The sequence below is a fragment of the Lissotriton vulgaris genome, chromosome 3_2, assembly GCF_964263255.1.
Source record: "Lissotriton vulgaris chromosome 3_2, aLisVul1.2, whole genome shotgun sequence".
Lineage (NCBI taxonomy): Eukaryota > Metazoa > Chordata > Amphibia > Caudata > Salamandridae > Lissotriton > Lissotriton vulgaris.
In genome coordinates this window covers 182,687,994-182,709,198 of record NC_141690.1, presented here as the reverse complement: position 1 = coordinate 182,709,198, position 21,205 = coordinate 182,687,994, and the positions used below count along the sequence as shown (strand labels likewise).

The following is a 21,205-nucleotide window of genomic DNA, read 5'->3' as shown; positions in this document are numbered from 1 at the left end:
GGTACCTTTTCACCTTCATTAAAGGTTAGGTATGTGATGTAATGGTTTCCAGGCAGGTTCTGCAGGAGCGTCAGGAATCCGAAGATTAGTCCACAGCCTTCCCCTACGGCCTTCCGACTCTATCAAACACTAGAGTATCGAGAGGCTCGCCAGGGGAAAACAGGGAGACAAAACAAGGAAAGGCGGGGAAGAAAAAAAGGCTTGACTGTATTCTTCTGCGTGGAGGTGTAACAATACTGTAAGGACTTCGGGTAGACGTGAGGCACGAATGTTTTGTCTGAACTGCCGAATCAGATGTGTAGGAGTTGTAGGAGTTCAGCTTAAGCTTCAGTGCGTTGTAGAAGTCTTCTAGATGCATGTGTAAATCAATTGAACTTGACAACAATCCAACGTCAACATCACAGCCTTGCCTGGAAGTCGTGTTCTTTGTTGTGAAGGTAGACGTCTGCACCCCACTCGAGTCCACGCAAGTATCCCCAAACACGTAGTGAGGCTGGCCCAGGAATGAATGATGATGGGGCTCGCCAATATACAATCAAGCAACAGAATAAAGGGAAATAAATGGGACACCACCGGATGGCGGAGACCAAGCCCGGCCGCCGGGTGGAAAAAGGAAAAAGAAACCTAAATACCTAAAAGGGATAACACACTGCCCGGCCGGACGGCGGAGACCAAGCCCGGCCGTCGAGCGGAGCAAGAACGTGAAGGGGAAGGTTGCAGGGAAATGTTGCCCGGCCGGACTGCGGAGACCAAGCCCGGCAGTCGGGCGGATCAAGGACGTGACAGAGAAGTTTACAGGGAAACGTTGCCCGGCCGGACTGCGGAGACCAAGCCCGGCAGTCGGGCGGAGCAAGGAGGTTAAAGTGATGTTTGCAGGGAGACGTTGCCCGGCCGGACCGCGGAGACCAAGCCCGGCAGTCGGGCGGGGCACCAATGTGAATCAGAGCAATGAGCAAAGCACAAATAGCGGGACAGAAGGGGAACCGTGCAACGCGCAGAAAGCACGAAGGACGGTGGACTTCCGACTTTCGCACAAAACCGGAAGCACCAACAGGAAATCAGGCACACAGGAACAGGACGGAACTGCTAACCAATGGAGCTAGACGCAAGAACGTAAAGCGTCGCTCCAAGGGTTCTGTTAGCATTTATAGTGATTTCCCTTAAAGGGACAGTACGTCGGGAATCTCGGGGCATGACATGTGAGTCCGCATCTCCCTGGGATGTTTCGGATTACAAGGTTGCGTGTCTGTAAATGTGTTGTTGCTAACATGTCTGTTTGCACTGAACGCAAATTTCTGTGTGTTTTTGAGTCCAATTAGTAGGTTTGAAATCAGGTTTGATTAATTCGTAGAGAGATTTAACCCTTTCTGCGTAATTTAGAATGTAAGTTCTTCCAAAATTCAGGAATCCTAGAACTGACTGTAAGTTTTTTTGCGTTTTTGGAGGTTGGAGCAGCGCGCATTTTTCTAAAAAGTTTGCTGCCAGGCTTTTTCCTTCACTTGAAAGTTCGAATCCTAAGACTAGGACGTTGAGGTGGGCAATCCTTGATTTTTTTAAATTGAATTTGTACCCTTCAGAGGTGAAGCCAAGTATTATAGTGTTCACCCTGTTCAAGTGCCTGTCCAAATCATCGTTTGGAAGATAGATGTCATCGACATAAGATAATGCCTCATCATCATACGTTTGTAGCAACTCTGTTACTCTGGCTGAAAATAATCCTGGACTATTCTTGAATCCCTGGGGAAGACGACAGAAATGACCCTGTGTCCCCATGATTGAGAAAGCGGTCAAATACCTGCTTTCAGGTGTGATATTTTGACAGAGGAAACCGTTTGAAATATCTAATGTAATTTTATATTTTTTGCGCACAATGTTGTTCATTAGTGCTGCACTGTGTGCATTTTGTACTGCAAAAGTTTTGCAATAAGAATTTAAATGTCTGTAGTCCAAAACTAGGCGATATGTATTGTCTGGTTTGGAGACAGGAAACAAAGGATTGTTCATGGACGAGATGCATGTTTCAATCACCCCTTGGTATTCAAGTTGATCTAGGATCTCCCTGACCTGTTTGTAGCTTCTTGCTTCACTGGCTACTGCCTCTGAGCAGTAGGTTGATTTTTTAACTGGATCTTATGGTGAAGAGAGTCCTCATCCCATCCCACATGATTTTTGTATAATGCTGGAGCCTGGGCTAAAGCCCATTTTCTGGCATAAGTGTATTTTTTATGAATAGGAATATGATTGGAGAAGGCTGGCATAATGATCTCTTTGCCATGTGGGCACTCCCTGACAAATTCAGGTGGCCAGCCTTTTTCAGCCAGAAGGATGTCATAACTCTTAGGTAGTTTTTCTCAAAAGAGTGCTTTTATCTAGTTATGTCCCCCTCTATCCGGAGTGTTACTTCATATAACTTATGGGGTACACTAACCCTAGTATCGGCAGTTTCAACCTGAATGTTTTCATTCAGGTCCACTGTCTCCAGGTGATCCTTCAGGATCTTGCGAGCTATGGTAACTTCTTCTGCGCTGTCCAGCATTGTCTGGGCCCACTCCCCGTTCTTGAGTTGTGTCCTCAAGATCCTCCGCATGTCTGAGTTTAGACTTGCTACCTTCTTCTTGGTGAATTGAGTTTTCTTATTTTTTGGAACGTGTTGATCGTCTTTGGACTTCACACGTTCTTCCTTGTGTTCTGATCGTCCTCTTCTTTCGGATTTCTGCAAAGAAGTCTGAAAGGTACGAGAGGAACGTGTAGAGGTATCTTGATATCTATCAGGTTTTCTCAAATTATCCCTATTTCTGAGATTATATCTCTTTTCAGAGTGCTCCTTTTGAGGAGACCTACCTCTGGATTGGGAACGCTTCTCTTTAGGAAGTGTCTATCTAGTATTTTCCCACTTCTTTTTAGGAGTAGTGAGTGTGTTTTTGATAAAAACTTTTTCCTGATTTTCTGTCAGTTCGGGCTTTACTGGTTTCCCTCCCAAACTATCTCTACCTAGTTCTTCATACGATTTTTCAATTATTCTGGCCAGTTCATATGGTTACTCTGTTACATCAAGTTCTTTTAGTTTTTGTCCGATTGCCACTGATGCTGCTTCACCTTTAATATTAGCTAATATTATAGTTGAGACCTGTTTGAAATCCTTCAGTAACTTCATACCGAGATTTAAAGCAGGCTCTGCCCCGTATTCATTTTGAATCTGTTTCAGGACGTCTGGTATCACCGCCATAGACGGTACACCATGAGTTTTTGTGTAGATTGCCGCAAAGACTATACCACAAGTGTCACAGTCCTCCAGGTGTGGTGCGATCCCCATTGGTAAACAGATTGTTAGAATCCTGTGTTTCCCATGAGGTGTAATTTTTGAGCTAATAAGAATGGAATTTGTTCCCTTTTTGTGGGTAATTTACCAATGACTGATTGCATAGTCTGTGGTGTAATTGTGTTTGTGTTCCCTTGTTGAAGGGTTTGCTGTGGAATTCTTATAGCAGTTTGGACTGATAGAATCCGCACGACATATTGTACCAATTATCTATGTATTTTAAATAATTGTTTTAACTGAGCTAACAGTTCTACATCTGACATTCTTTCAATGTCAGAATGTGGTTTATAGCCGGCTAGTACCGGCCATGTTGCTCCTGGTCTACCTAGTGGACCGAGCCTAGTAATGTGATTTTGATGTTGTAGGGCGCCTTTAAACCAGAGCTGATGCTCTTGGTAAGTTAGTGGAATTTCAATGTCCTTGAAAGGAACGTATTCTGCTGGAGGTTCCTCTATCTTGTAGAAGTGGAACACATGTGTTTTGCTTCAGGGAAGCTAATCCATGAATAGAATACCTCTGTCTGCCGATATTCATATAAGCCTACCACCTCTTGGTGATAGGCCATTTTCTATAAGCTTTATAGCTATTCTCTTCCTTAGGTTTTCCGGGATGATTATAGCATCCGGGTCATTTTGTTGGAAACCTGTAATGTCTAAACCCAGTCGGTTTGCAGAAGCTGCAGTCCCACTGGCCCTGGGATTATCCTCGTCGGCCATTTTGTTGAAAGTTTAGCAGAGCAAGTTTCAAGGAGACAAAGATAAGGGTGCACAATAATTTGGAACACTGTATCCTTCAACGTTGAATCAAACCAAAAACTAATACATAGGATTTTTCGTCCTACTCAGTTATGGCGGATATTTTATCCTTTAACCCACTCCAGACATCTATTGGAGTAGTTTACGGGGAAAAGGGGTCTCTGTGAAAAGCACGACTGAGTTACTCTAGTATCTAGCGTTAAATTAGTGCCTTACCAAACGTTGGGAGCCATGTAGTGTACTTCCTATATTCCCAATAGGCTCTGCGCATTGGAATAATATATCCTTTTGATGTGCCGTAGGACTTATGACTACTAGGTCTCTGTCGAATATATTAGACTTAATTGTGAGTGTCAGCTAGCTCAGAGGTCACTAGAAACGTTCTTGAATTTACACGAAGGGATTAATTTCTGACATCCGCATAACCATGACAACTTTGTTTCCCAAGATAAAACTGATCTTCAGAGTCGTGGAAACAGTAGATAGATATTTTACTCAGTCATTCGTACATGCTTCGTTTCACCAGAGGTGCAGAGAAAATAGAGAATAAAAAGTATTTATTGAACAGTCTTCTTTCTCATGCAGAAGAAATGAACTTCTACAATCGTAATACTGGCTGTAAAGTATAATGCGTACAGCAAGAAGAGTATTATAAAATAATACTATAAAAGCATGGTATGGTTTCTAAGCCATTAAATACATACATCAATAAATAAAGACTAAAAGTACTCAATTGGTGCTTCTAAAATACACCTACCCCATGTACCTAACCTAAGTCTAGTACGAGTAAAGAAGTAAGTGTGATGTAGCATAAGTTTAGTATTCTTTTGCCAAGAATCCATCCAAGATTTCTCTTAGGGTCTAATCAGTTCCGTACCTTGGTTTAGAATGAAGGAGGTCTGGTATCTCTCTGTCTCAGGACTCGATTTCCCAACACCCCGCAAGGGGAGTTTGGAAACACTGGAACTGGATTGTTCGGCAGGAGAAAAGACAGCATCTCTCTCAGTGCGTATGCTGGAGGGTCGGCTTCCTTCGGCACTTGCTGTAGCGAGATGCGTTGGGCAAGTAGATAGTCTAACTGCTCCAAACCACCATGTGTTTGCTTGGGCAAGTATGGGCATATTTATACCATGAAGGTGCAGAGTTTGACGTAAAGGTGGACATAATAACGTTATCAAAGAGTCTCAGTTCTTTGAAAACTCCATGAGTTCTTGGACAAATCAATAGTCAGGCAAGGGGAAGTCCCTAACTGCTGAAACAGAGTTTTCCAAGAAACCGTTGTGGATTTTCGGAACTAGTGGAAGTAGCCATGCCGTATTTGGACTGCATGAGCCATGTCTAAATATGGTTATGATTTCTATGCCTATATAAGGACATGGTGATTTATACCTACATAAGGGCATGAATCGGGAAAATTACACTAGGGTCCTAAAATGCTATACAACAAGAGGGGATGTGATCACAGGCTGGTCTCGAATTTGAGGGATTTCAACCATTTCATCACATACAACCACTTAAAATGGAGGGTATCCATCTGTTGGCGGACTTACTGCAGGACGGAGACTGGATGATCCGACTGGACCTCAAGGATGCATGTTTAACTATTCCACTCTTCCCTCATCACTGGCGTTTAGTACAATTCCGGTGGAAGGGTAGGTGGCTGGAATATTTGACCCTTCTTTTCGGGCTTTCTTCCGCTACTTGGTGTTTCACCAAGCTGATGAAGCTGTTAGTGGCCCATCTCAGAGACCAGGGAATATACTTAATAATTTATGTAGATGACATTCTTATCATGACCTTTGTGGCAAAGAAAGAGGCTGGTGATATTTTAAGGAGTGATCTTATACCAAAGGACAGACTGTGATTGGAGGTTGAAGTGCATAAGCATCATGGGAAATGTAGTTTATTTTGTGTGTAAACGTTTTTCATTGGCTGCTAAAAATTTACAGTAAAAGAAAGAGAAGCGCAAATCCTCGCTTACGTGTCCTTAATACAATTGAAAATTCTTGGCACAAATGCTAGCAATTTTTCTATCCACTGATTACAATCCCTTTGTTTGAGCCACTATGCTACAATTCTCTATGTTCACTACTAGTGGGTGCTGACACTGCATATTTCATTGCCCTGCTGCTGGTGAGGACTCTATAGAGTAGCAGGTGAGGCTGCTTACCCCACTTTCTGAGCTCATCTCTCCAGCACCTGACCAATGAGTTTCAGGGCCTGCGCCTGTCTCCAGTTGCTGATGACCTTTCACTGCATGTTGACATTAACACAGTTTTATAGCCAGGGCGACTGGAATTATGAGGCAGGAGAGAGCCAAATTATGCAGTAGGGTTAAGTAAATTGTGCGGCAAGAAAAGGCCAATTATGCAGCATAATGCTGCACATTTTGTAATAATATAATTTTTTTTGTCATTTTTAGGTCTCGCCTAGACGAAAGCAAAAAGCGAAGCTTTTTGCTGTCTAGGGAGACAACTAATGTAATCACTTTCGAGGGAATGTAGACAGGAGACTGTCACGAGTCTCCTTCCGGAGATTCTACCTCGTGAGCGCGCACGTCGCCGTGCCTCATTTTCCCATTCTCAAACAAAGCCACACTCACGCATGCGCACATACACACACTGCATACACACACACACGCACCCCCCCTTAAACAGACACACGCTGCATACACACACGCACCCCCCTTAAGCAGACACACGCACGCACATACACACTCAGACACACGCGCGCACACCCCCACCGTCAACCCCACTCACCGGGCTCCTCTCCCCTTACGCATGGGAAGGCACAGTGGAGCTCTGTGCAAGAAGGAGCGCTGTTTAAAATCACCGCCGCCTCCCACAGCGGCATTGTAGGGAAATCTTTCCACGTCCGTTTCGGTTTTGTAATTAGTACCGGGTCTGACATTAGAAAGGATCCGCCCCACAGACCCAAACTCGTGCTCAAGGCTTCAGCTACGGGCCACCCACTCGGGCTGAGAAAGGAGCGAAGACCTCAGCCTGCCCGGGTGTCACTTGGCTACCTCCCTCGGCAGGTAATCCCCTCGGGCAGCCTCTCTCCACAGGTGAGCGGGCACTTGTCGCACTGACAGCGGTCACAGCTGCAAAGAGCGCGCGCAGGAATCCGGGAGCGCAGACTGCGCGTGGTCACGGGACGGCAGCGAACCAGAGGCCATGCACAGACTCGAGGAGGACGGGAACAGGACACGACGCGGTAGAGGCCGGATGGCTCTTAACCCACGGGTTGCACCACAGACAAGCTGCTGCGTATTAAAGTTAGGCTTATGTTACTTGGGTGACTACTTACCAGCACTAATCCCATTCAACAGAGCTCTGAGACCGTGTTTCTCGCCAGGGCTGGGCTCTTAGACAGTGCTGGAGCGACAACACCATTTCCGTCAAACATACTCCGTAAATACTCCTCATCGTTCGTTTTGTCTCTGTGAAGCCGCCCACTTAACGAGGGGCGGGGCGTGCAGCCGCCCACTTAACGAGGGGCGGGGCGTGCAGCCGCTAAATGCTGTGCCGGAGTCAGTCTCTCGCGCGTTCAGAGCCAACTCAGGCTATGCAAGTCTCGGGCTGCGAGCGTGGCAATCGCGTACATCAAACTTTACACATTGGTGGTACAAAGTGCCCTTAATGCCTTTCTGTATCGAAGATGCGAACATTAACGTCCGCTGGGCCGCTTTGGATTGTGCAATAAATAAGGAATACAGCCACCCTTTTCGAAAGAAATGGAAGACTGATGAACGATTCTGGTTGAATCATCTGTTGTTATTTCTGTCCTACAAATTGTTTTGTGTGCACAAATTAGGCGATTGCTTTCCCTCCTTTATTTTGTTATATATTGGTCAGCCATTCTGTGCATTGTTGGGCATATTCCTGTGTACCTCGAGTATGTTTTCAAAATAGTAGATGCATAGTTTCTATTGGGTCATGTGCCCCTTAACAACATATTGTTTCCTGTGACCTTTGTCACATGCCAGGCAGATAATGTGACAGTGGGAGGGGTGATACTCCCAGGACTACTCACTACTCGGCGCTTGTATGCAGTGGGCAGCTCTGAGGAAAAGTCGGTCCCGTCCTTGACTGCACAGGGAAGAAGCAGAATGGAGATCACAAACGGGGCAGCTGTGAAGTTTCAGGTAAGAATTAGGGAGAGTGCGCCCCTCACCTTCTGTGGAAAGGATGTCCTGTATTCCGCATTCTACCTCAGTGCACCCGGCATTTTGTATCTTAGAGGAAACCTGCTTGGAAAGGGGTTGATTTCTGAAAGGCTTGTTATCTTATAGGCAGGTAGGGCTGGTGCACAGTGATTTGTGTCAATATAAATCTGGCACTACACATACTTTTCACCAGATTCGACCGGCCTTGGAGGCACCGGCATGCTGGGTAATTTGTTACTTTCTCCATTGCCTGTATATATTATCACTGTGTGTGCTAATCTCTACTTCTGTCAGGATGTCTTCAGGTTTGTGTCTGTTCTTTTATAGTCTGCCCTCTACTGCTCCACTGATTGTATTCCCCGTGTCCGACCCCTGGTGTCTCTATTCTGAGTGTCTCGTCCCTGCCAGTCTGTATCCCAAGGTGTCTCTTCTTCATCACTTTTCCCATGTGTGTCCCATGTCGCTCTGTGTTGTCTTCTGCCCCACTGTATAATCTCCCTCTCTCTGACCCCTTGTGTCCCTCTGCCTCTATTGTAGGGCTCCTGGTGTCGCTGTTCTTTTTCGTGTCCCTTAGTTTTACTGTCTTTATTAGTCACTAATCCCAGGTGCGTCACTCTATGTCCCAAGTGACTTAAATCTCCTTTCCCATGTTACATGCGTCTGGTCTGTGCCACTGTTTGTCCCCAATTTGTCTTCGGCCTCCTCTCTTCTCGGTCTGTTCTGTCACTGTTACCAGGTCTCGTTTCTCCTCTCATCAAAGTGACCCGTTTCTTATGGATACTTCTAACCACAGATTACTAACTTTAGGGAATATTTCCTAGAGGTGAGACTTTATCTGCAAACGTTAAAGCAGTACTCGTGTGCACAGGTAGGTGTTGACACACAGCTCTAGCCTGTCATTTCGATAAACGTCCTCTGCCCCATTAGAAGTACAGCTGCCCCTCAGACACGCTCTGCTGTAAGCGGCGCATGGGCTGCCCATTCGGTGCGTGTGACGCCTGTCTAGAACTCAACATTCTGTCCTGACTCATTTATTTTCAGGCTACGGAGTGTAGGCATTGTTCTATTTAAAGAAATGTAGACTTTGCCCTATTAAATGTACTGCAGCCCTGCCCGGCAGATTTGTAGCGCTCACTGTCTCCCTGGAGGGGTATTAAAATAGTACTAATGAGGTCATATCAATTTCCAGACAGTGTTACTGAGTTTAACAAGCATCTGCAATGCAATAGGTCCTACATTTACCCGAGTTTGAGCTATTAGCATTTTAAATGACAATGCCTTATATTTATGTTTTGGTTTAAAAAGCATAAATAAAAGGCATTGTCATTTACAATGCCAATAGCTCAAACTAGCGTAAATGCGAGACCTATTGCATTGCAAATGCTTGTTACACTTGTTAACACTGTCTTGGAATTGGTTGCACCTCATTGGTTCCAGTTTAACACCCAAATTTACCAATAAGCAACAGAAAGTTGACCATCCCAAGTTTTCAAAGGCACTTTCAACCCGCAGCGACACGCGTTGCTGCACTTTTAGTAACTTTTGAACCGTCTGGGCTAGAAACAAAATTTTTGGGGTTAAAATCTGCAGCTTATATGCAGATGATGAATTGTGTGGCAAATCGATAATTACGCTAAATTCGCAGAGGCCGCCCAATTGCATAATTCCAGGGGCCCTGTATATAGCATAGTATGTTACCAGCATTTCTATTGCACCTTTGTGCCGTTTGTATAGCCTCGTAACACTTTCAGAATCTGTGACACTGACTCGGAACAGGGCTTTGACATCCATGTGAAGGCCTAATTGACAGACACTTTCTAATAAGTCTATGTGAAGCAGCATATTATTGCGTCCACAGGCCACTCAGATGAAATTACAAATTCGTCTGCAAATAAAAAATAATACATTTTCCCAAACTTAAAACCCTTTTTTTTTAAATCTCACTGGTTTAAGGATTTATGTCAAGGGGCAAAAACACGCTTTACCTGAAGGTCACCAGGCTCTTCTCAAAGTATGCCACTGCGACTGCAAGACTTTTGTTGCGGCCTTTTTTTTGTTATTTGTGTTATTTCCATGCACTAGTCCTCCTTGCAGTGTGAAGCAGGGTCCTGATGGCTCCTCCTGTACAGGGGCCCGTGATCTGCCCAACACATCCCTCTGCAGATATGTGGCATGGAGGTGCAGAACTCCAGGCACGCGCTGGAGCGCTCTGACCTTCATTACAATGGAGGGTTGGGAGAGCTCGTGATATAGGCCATGTCAAACTTGGAGCGGCCATGTTCTTAATTTAAACCCTTCCATGCTCGGACCACAGTTACTTGGTAATTGCCACATTCCTCTGCCTCCTATAAATACCGGTAGGAAGGGGTGTCCTGCCAGTTCTGGGTCTCGCAGGCTTGTCTTGAGCCATGAGGAGCACGTCGTTCTCTCAGCAGACCCTGACGGTCAGCGGCTCGAGCAGGATGAGGGTCCAGAGCCCCTCTCGCGTCGGCTTCCTCTCAGCCTCCTCAGAGGCCCAGAGGGCGTCGAGCCCCTGCCGCGGTCGAACGGGACGGCCGGAGGTGGGCACGGACGTCCACCTCCACCGCCCCAACGAGAAGGAGGAGCTGCAGGTGCTGAACACCCGCTTCGCCGGCTACATCGAGAAGGTGCGCTCCCTGGAGCAGAAGAACCGGACCCTGCGCGCCGAGCTGGAGGCCCTGGGCAGCCGCTTCAAGGCCAAGGGCGCCGGCGTGGCCGACGAGTACGAGCGGGAATTCAGAGAGCTGAAGGAGCTGATCGAGAGGCTGACGCAGGAGAAGGGGGCGGCCGACATCGAGCGAGGGAACTTGGTGGAAGAGATCGACATCTGGAGGGCGAAATGTGAAGAGGAGCTGACGTTGAAAGGTGAGCGACCAATCACAGGGCTAGTTACATATCCACCAGTTGCTCTATCAATTGGAACATACTTTATATCTGAATACTCAAAAGGGTCACCTAGGTATGTATTACAATTTACACAAATAATGTACTATATTTCGCTCGCTTAACTGGTCAGAACAGCATCACCATATAAATAGATTTTTCATTGAAAGTTAATAATTAAGACCATTGGCACAGCTATGTATGAGTGACATTTTAACAACTATGAGTGACACTTTATTGTGAGCAAAATTAAGCAATGAAGACGAGGCAAACATATAACTATCAAAAATTGCACAAATTTGAGCAACGAGAAAGTCTCGGAAGATCTTAAAACTGCAGCAAAGCACCTGAGATGGAAGAGCACTAACCAATTAAAAGCAGTGACTCACAGCTAATCCTCTAAAATAGTTTTGCGAATATACATGGTTTATGTTGTATATCAGAATCTGTCACAAGACAAAACTCTGTCTCTCTCCAGCACTCCATTATTCACTAAGGTTACCTTTACCTTTTTTCTTGATGCTTGAAAACTCCTGGACACACATAGAATTCAGCCCCACTGCCAACTTGTTTTAACCCCTGGTTATTTTTCTGGGTCTTTCCCGAGTCTTAAAACACGATTCACTGGGAGAGGTCGACCCTACTGGCCTATCCCTGTTCATTTTAACCCCATTCATAACTTACCTAGGGTGTCTTCATCGGCCCAGGAGGAGCAGGGGGTGAAGAATTATTCCAAATATGATGGTCATGTAGCCAGGTAGATATTCATTTGTTAAAACGTAATCATGAAGATACTTCCTTAATGCTGACAAATGATACTACTATAAACGTATACGCAAAGAACACCTTATAGTCCACCAAGAGGAAAGACAAGCAAATTCCGATACGCAAAGGTGAGCACTCAAGGAAATCTGTGTCAGTACGATGCCTGGCTGGTAGCAAGCATGCAATAAGTACAGAGTGAATCACAGGTATGAGCAAAGTGAGCAAGGAGCCCGCCGATATGGGATAAAAATCTAGAGGAATAAAAGAACAAATACAATTCCAACAGCACTTCCAATACCCAAATTTAATTATGGATGGGGACCCGTTTTCAGCATGAAGCAGATCAAATCAAGCCTGTAATTGATTATCTGTAAGTGATCTTAGAGAAGGCATTGTGATATTTAGTAGTTACAAATAGAGACAGACATAAATTATTGTGAGCAGTTCTACACATATTGTTAGCTAATAACACTAGCTCATATGGTATAAGCCAGCAGTGAATGACAAAACTACAAGCAATCCCCCACAAAGGGATATGAGAAATCTCAAACAGTATATAATATTAAAACAATAAGTTAGTATGTGCACAAATTGACATCCAACTGTACACAACACACCCAAAGCTGTCGGATTAATCCAAACAGCGAAGGTGCAACAAATAAGCCGCTCCCAAACACATTAAACATTCAGCTAAAGTGCGGAATACCAAACAAGTGAGCTAAAAATCACATTAAGTGATCCTTGTGATGTTACTCTCTGACTCGTCCCCGCCCGGCCGCACTTTGCACCCGCGATCATCACCACGATGTTGATGCCTCTGATGCGAGGTGGCTCAGTGTCGGTGAATGAGAAATTATTCAGTCACTCGATCTGGCCTAACGCCGGGGTTTTTATTTCGCAGTCAACAGCACACAGCACCGAAGACTCGATTCTCAGATTGAGTCCTCTGTGGCGCCGCTTCTGAATATGACTTTACCCCGAAGTTCCTCCACTACGGTCACATCCGGATTATTAATACCAGGCCCCCCACAGCCAGTAGCAACAACTGCTGATAGCAGGCCCCACTCCCCGGTCACGTGGTGCTTGTCTGAAAGCCGCATGGCGCATCGGGCCTCAGGAAATATGCAGCCAAGCAGGACAGGCTGCCGGGAAGATTTTTAACAGTGTAGCAACACTCTCAGCCACTCCAGAGCAGAGAGCAGGCATAGTTAACTATTAACTTATTGAGCCCAGCCGCTAGCAGCACGTCTTTGTGGAGCAGCACGCACAGCGCCAGCAGAACGCGCTGGCACCCTGGTATCCAGAGTTTTAGAGTGGCATTAAATGCGTGACAATGCATTTCAGTGCGGTGATGCGCAACACCACAATGAAATGCTTGAGCGTCACACCTGATGCGTGATACTTGGCAGACCTGCATTGGGGTCTTGCAATCCTTGTTTTTATTAGACCAACTTTGTTTCTGAAGAGTGTGACTTATTTTCCATTACCAAAACCTCCTTCACTGTAGGCCTAACCAGTGTTAATGATCTACAGTTTATAACTACATGTATGTGCCGCCAATATACTTTGGGGGAACAAAGCAAACACAAGGAGATGATGGACAGAGCCCTCTTTAGCTCACTTCACCACCCCAGTTCAGACACAGCTACATGCAAATCAGTCTTGACCCTGTGCCTCATGAGAACATTCCAGTTCAAACTGCCAAGCCGACCGGAAAAAAGCATCCTGGGAATGGTTTTGGGCTGACAGCCCTCATCAGCCAGGCTAGCTTGAATCCAGTGGCAAAGTGAGTAAGGGACCCACATCTGGGCATATCCTGTCAACTTAGTGTGAACAAAGCAAACACAAGGAGATTGTGGATGGAGCACTGAAACTTTTCAGGCACTCACCCCCAGTCACAGATCTGGGTTGAATCCATCATCATTCTTTAGCTCACTTCGCCACCCCAGTTCAGATACAGCTCTATGCAAATCAGTCTTGACCCTGTGCCTCATGGAAACAGTCCAGTCCGAACTGCCAGCCATATCTTCCCTGGACCGGAAACAAGCATCTTGGGGCCAGTTTCAGGCTGACATCCCTTATCAGCTGGGCTAGCTACCGGTCCCAGGATGCTTGTTTCCGGTCTAGGGAGGACCTGGCTTGGCAGTTCGGTCTCAACTCTACCCATGAGGCACAGGGTCAAGACTGATTTGTATAGGACTGGGTCAAAACTGGGGTGGCATAGTGGGCAAACAAACAATGGATTAACCCAGATCTCTTGACTGGAGGAAAACGTTTTTAAATAATTCAGCATTCTGTTCATCATTTGTTGCAGTTACCATTTTACTTTGGGCAATGGAGATGGCTCTAAAGCCAGGGGCCAGTCCACGGCGTGGCTGTATCAATTTAGAATGACAGTTCCATGTCGAAATACCTAGGAGGCAAGAGAAGAATAGGGTGCCTACTTGTTCTCCAGATAATACATAACATATGTTTTGGAAGCTGCAGAGGGCGCTATTCCGAGCCCAAGAGAGAAACACAAGGACCATTTTAAGCACAAGGTATCCTGTTTCTTTTCTAGGGCAAAGACAATTGTCAATAATTGTCTATTTTAGTAAGCCTCAATGCATGCACCATTTACCTAACAATGTGTAAATAAAAAGTGAAGGAGCGGCTTCGGAACTAGTTATTTCCATAAACCTATTTTACACTGAAACACAATCCTTTCTCTGTCAAATTATACATTATAATTCGAGATCTTTGTCACTCTTCAGTAACAACTCCTAGAAGAGATACGTCACCTTCATTAACATTACAAAAGGTACTATTGGTGTACAAAGTTTGCAACTATCAAGTGGTCAGCAATTCCAAATGTGTCTACATACATGAATCTTCTGCCGTCATGCCTTAACTTAGGCTTATATTTTGACTGCGTATTTCATGAAAAAGTCCCATTCTATATATAGTCAATAGTCCTATACAAGAACCAGTATTGATTCAATAATCAAGTACATTTGCTAGCCCATGAATATAGATAAGAGTTTACCTCCTCTGTACTCCATCCATTGTCTGGTCAGTATAGCACTGCTTATTGAGTACAGTGAATAGAGAGTATGGGTTACAGTGCTGTGAGTCCTGCTCCGCCACACTTTCTCTGGCAGAACCCAGTAGTAAGGGAATGATACCATTCATCACCATTCATTTTTTGACAGGTGGGAACGCCCCGCGGAAGTGACGTAGGAGCCGGATATCCCGCCCCGGATGTCCCTCCCCCGGAAATCCCTCCCCCGGAAGCCCCTGGCAGGAAGTCTGGGGCCGGAAGCCCCCGGCCGGATTTCCGGGGGGTGGAAGGTCAGGGCCGGAAGTCCAGGGCCTGAGGACGCCCCCCAGAGGGACCGTGGTGAAAGCGGGGGCAGGTGTAGGCAGTGAGTGTCCTTCACACGTGAATTAATGGCTGTGTGTAAGGGATGTAGTAGAGGGCTGGTGTGAGGTGGCTAGGGTTAGCGCCAAGGCAGCAGTAGGGCCTTCAGGGGTGTTTAGGGCTGTGGGGTGGATGAGCAGAGACTTACCTGTGTGCGCCATGTTTGTTGGGCCATCAGGATCATGTCTGGGCATGCAGGGACATGTCTGGACATGTCCACTGGCTAGTAGCGGCTGCAGCCTGATGTTGCTTGAGTGGCGTCGTGGTCCATCTGTGGAATGGGAGCCCTAGAGTGTTGCAGGGTGTTTTTGGGGCAACAGGCCAGCCCCCAGGAGGCGTGCCTGTGGCCTTTGGAGTTCCTGAGTGGTGTTCTGAGGCGTGGTGGCGTGCCATAGGCATCAAGGGGCCGGAAAGCCCTGGGTCCTAAAAGAGGAGGGGAGGTAGGCCACTGGATTGCGAGGGTGGTAATTTTGCCGCCTAATTTTAAAAAGTCTCTGGTCGAAAATGACAGCATTTATGAAAATAAAAACAAGGGTTATGCAATTGTTATTTCTTTTTCATATGTGGTACTGTATTCGGGGTGATAAACATGGACATCTTGTAAAGCAACAGCAGGGGCTTGGCAACATGTTCAGACAGTGCTCTGTAACATGCTGGACTGTGCTACAGCAGTCCCAGGCTGCTATGGTGCCTGTGCAATATCTTGCACAACTCAAGTTTTAAGGAAGTGGTGTAAAAATGATTCCTATTGTGAAAAGGAAAAAATAAAATACATATTTTAAATGTCTCTGATGTAAAATGATGTTTGTTCTGGAGATCAAAATAGGGGATATAAATAAAATCACCCTCTGTGCAGTTGTCATTTCTTTCTTTCTAAAGGAACTTAATGTTTGAGGGATAAAAAGCACGGGCCTGTATGCAGGGATAGCTGGGGGCTGTGAAACAGGGTAATGCCTGTTTCTTTAACAGGGTAATGTGCGGTCACAAACCTAGACTGTCAGCTCCATGGTGCAACATAATGCACAGCCAAAGTTGAAATGCACAATGTAAGTGACAATTACTAAAATAAATACATAAAGACATGTGTTGTGTATTGTGTTTTCTTTCTAAGGGAGGGTAATGTGTTGGAGATTATTAATATGGGTCAGTATGTAGGGACATCTGGGTGCTGTGAAACAGGGTAATGCCTGTTTCTTTAACAGTGTAATGTGCGATCACAAACCTAGACTGTCAGTTCCACGGTGCAACATAATGCACAGCCTATTTGAAGGCCTCTGAAACAAAGGACATCAATTACTAAAAATAAAACTAAAATCTTGTGTTATCCAACTGAGGCTTTGCTCTACCTATGAGTGTGTGTGTGTGTGTGTGGCAGGACTGATAAATATGGTATTCTTGTACAACATGCACATTGTCCAGCAATATGGTTAGGCATATTTTTTATAACAGTAACACAGGCTGGCCCCAACCCCGAAAGGCGGCAAAACGTCCTGGATATTCAACATGATGGAAAATGTACGTTTTATTTTTTGTTAGGGCCTAAAGACACGAAGAGGCTTCTGCGCTGGGCGGCAGCTGGCATGGTCTGATAAGCACAGCTCGACAGTGAAAGCGTGGCGCGAAATAGGCACATGGGCCTCATAGACGGCCGGCTAGTGAAAGCATGACATTTTAAAAGCTCTTACTTTTACATTTGAGTGGGTGTAGAGAAAAATTGAAGGGTAATACGTAAACTATCTCTCACCAGTTTTTAGACACTTAGAGGGACCGTACATACCACACCACTCTCAACACACACACACAATACCACACCATGCCACACTTTCTCTGACTTTGGCACACCATATCAATACGTCTCACCTTAAAGGTCTGTGTACCACATCACCAAATGCCACATAACACCATACCTCACCGTACCACACTAAATTGCCATGTAATTACTATACAATTCAATGTAGTACAATAGCCAAGAACACACTTGACTCCCCACACCGCCCTAGACCACCCACTGCAACACCACATCAGTCTAAACCATACCTACCTGCTTCTTTACATAAGTTACATCAAGACACAAGTCTGACACAGAAAAGGAGGGTGTTCAACATCTAGTATAAACCATCTATCTATTATGGCAAAACTCTTCCTGTCACTTTGCCGCCCCTCACAGCACCCTTGTTGACTTCATAACTCCACACAGGACCATACAGTCTATGGTGTACAACACAACACACCATACTGTACCACAACACCCCTCCCTGTTCACCATACCACATATGCCACATAGCAACACTAAATCTAACACCACACTAATGCACACCACACCAATCTACACCACACCAAAACGCAACATCCTACACATTGCACCACCAGATACAAGTATAGTTATACCAAATGACAACATCCCACACTTTATACTAAGCCACATCACATGCTATCATATTGCACCACACCCATCCATCAACCCTTCTCACAGTTCCCTATGCTTCCACATCAGACTACAACACACCATGCAGTATACATGCCATTCAATACCACAACTATCCATATAAGAGCAATTACATTGCTCAGCACAGCAGAACTATACAACAACAAAGTTCAGTTAGTACATATCACCACACCGCACCACCTAACACACCAAAATACCACACAAGACATTCTCATATTGCACCACTCCACTTGAGTCTACCTCACTACAGCCCATTATATCATGTACCAACATATTCCATCATGTCACATCATCAATTTTCAGCACCACCTCTCGCAGTACCACACCACTCTCAACACACACACACACTACCATACCATGCCACCCTTTCTCAGACTTTGGCACACCATATCATTAAGTCTCACCTTAAAGGTCTGTGTACCACATCACCAAATGCCACATAACACCATACCTCACCTTACCACACCAAATTGCCATGTAATTACTATACAATTCAATGTAGTACAATAGCCAAGAACACACGTGACTCCCCACACCGCCCTAGACCACCCACTGCAACACCACATCAGTCTAAACCATACCTACCTGCTTCTTTACATAAGTTACATCAAGACACAAGGCTGACACAGAAAATGAGGGTGTTGAACATCTAGTATAAACCATCTATCTATTATGGCAAAACTCTTCCTGTCACTTTGCCGTCCCTCACAGCACCCTTGCTGTCTTCATACCTCCACACAGGCCCATACATTCTATGGTGTACAACACACCCTACTGTACCACAACACACCTCCTTGTTCACCATACCCCATATGTCACATAGCACCACAAAATCTAACACCACACTAATGTACACCACGCCAATCTACACCACACCAAATCGCAACATCCTACACATTGCACCACCGGATACAAGTATACTTATACCAGATTATAACATCCCACACTTTATACCAAGCCATATCACATGCTATCATATTGTACCTCACGCACCCATCAACCCCTCCCTTAGTTCCCTATGGTTCCACCAAAGACTACATCACACCATGCAGTATACATGCCATTCAATACCACAACTATCCATATATAGGAGCAATTACATGCAACATCACAGCACAGTAGGACTATACAACAACAAAGTTCACTTAGTACATATCACCACACCGCACCACCAAACACACCAACATACCACACAAGACAATCTCATATTGCACCACTCCACTTGAGTCTACCTCACTACAGCCCATTATATCATGTACCAACATATTCCATCATGTCACATCATCAATTTTCAACACCGCCTCTCTCAGTACCACACCACTCTCAACACACACACACAATACCACACCATGCCACACTTTCTCGGACTTTGGCACACCATATCAATACGTCTCACCTTAAAGGTCTGTGTACCACATCACCAAATGCCACATAACACCATACCTCACCGTACCACACTAAATTGCCATGTAATTACTATACAATTCAATGTAGTACAATAGCCAAGAACACACTTGACGCCCCACACCGCCCTAGACCACCCACTGCAACACCACATCAGTCTAAACCATACCTACCTGCTTCTTTACATAAGTTACATCAAGACACAAGTCTGACACAGAAAAGGAGGGTGTTCAACATCTAGTATAAACCATCTATCTATTATGGCAAAACTTTTCCTGTCACTTTGCCGCCCCTCACAGCACCCTTGTTGGCTTCATAACTCCACACAGGACCATACAGGCTATGGTGTACAACACAACACACCCTACTTTACCACAACACCCCTCCCTGTTCACCATACCACATATGCCACATAGCAACACTAAATCTAACACCACACTAATGCGCACCACACCAATCTACACCACACCAAAACGCAACATCCTACACATTGCACCACCAGATACAAGTATAGTTATACCAAATGACAACATCCCACACTTTATACTAAGCCACATCACATGCTATCATATTGCACCACACCCATCCATCAACCCTTCTCACAGTTCCCTATGCTTCCACATCAGACTACAACACACCATGCCGTATACATGCCATTCAATACCACAACTATCCATATAAGAGCAATTACATTGCTCAGCACAGCAGAACTATACAACAACAAAGTTCAGTTAGTACATATCACCACACCGCACCACCGAACACACCAACATACCACACAAGACAATCTCATATTGCACCACTCCACTTGAGTCTACCTCACTACAGCCCATTATATCATGTACCAACATATTCCATCATGTCACATCATCAATTTTCAGCACCACCTCTCGCAGTACCACACCACTCTCAACACACACACTACCATACCATGCCACCCTTTCCCAGACTTTGGCACACCATATCATTAAGTCTCACCTTAAAGGTCTGTGTACCACATCACCAAATGCCACATAACACCATGCCTCACCTTACCACACCAAATTGCCATGTAATTACTATACAATTCAATGTAGTACAATAGCCAAGAACACACTTGACTCCCCACACCGCCCTATACCACCCACTGCAACACCACATCATTCTAAACCACACCTACCTGCTTCTTTACATAAGTTACATCAAGACACAAGTCTGACACAGAAAAGGAGGGTGTTCAACATCTAGTATAAACCATCTATCTATTATGGCAAAACTCTTCCTGTCACTTTGCCGCCCCTCACAGCACCCTTGTTGACTTCATAACTCCACACAGGACCATACAGTCTATGGTGTACAACACAACACACCCTACTGTACCACAACACACCTCCCTGTTCACCATACCACATATGCCACATAGCAACACTAAATCTAACACCACACTAATGCACACCACACCAATCTACACCACACCAAAACGCAACATCCTACACATTGCACCACCAGATACAAGTATAGTTATACCAAATGACAACATTCCACACTTTATACTAAGCCACATCACATGCTATCATATTGCACCACACCCATCCATCAACCCCTCCCATAGTTCCCTATGGTTCCACATCAGACTACACCACACCATGCAGTAAACGTGCCCTTCAATACCACAACTATCCATATAAGAGCAATTACATTACACATCAAAACACAGCAGAACCATACATAAACAAAGTTCACTTAGTACATATCACCACACCGCACCAGCGAACACACCAACATATCAAACAAGACAATCTCATATTGCACCACTCCACTTCAGTCTACCTCACTACAGCTCATACACCAACATATGCCATCATGTCACATCATCAATTTTCAAGACCACATCTCTCAGTACCATACCACTCTCAACACACACACACTACCACACAATACCACACTTTCTCTGACTTTGGCATGCCATATCATTACCTATCACCTTAAAGGTATTTGTACCACATCCCCAAATGCCACATAACACCATACCTCACCTTACCACACTAAATTGCAATCTATTACT

At 45.2% G+C, this 21,205-nt stretch overlaps 1 protein-coding gene across 1 annotated transcript in view; it reads left to right on the top strand.

Moving 5' to 3' along the window:
• Nucleotides 1-10,623: 10,623 nt before the first annotated feature.
• The window catches only part of LOC147725487 (vimentin-like), a 96,188-nt gene continuing 85,606 nt past the window's right edge, over nt 10,624-21,205 (top strand). The window contains exon 1 of the mRNA XM_086964161.1: nt 10,624-11,128. Coding sequence (XP_086820287.1) covers nt 10,651-11,128 — 478 coding nt within the window. The 5' untranslated portion in view covers nt 10,624-10,650. The remainder of the gene's footprint in view (nt 11,129-21,205) is intronic.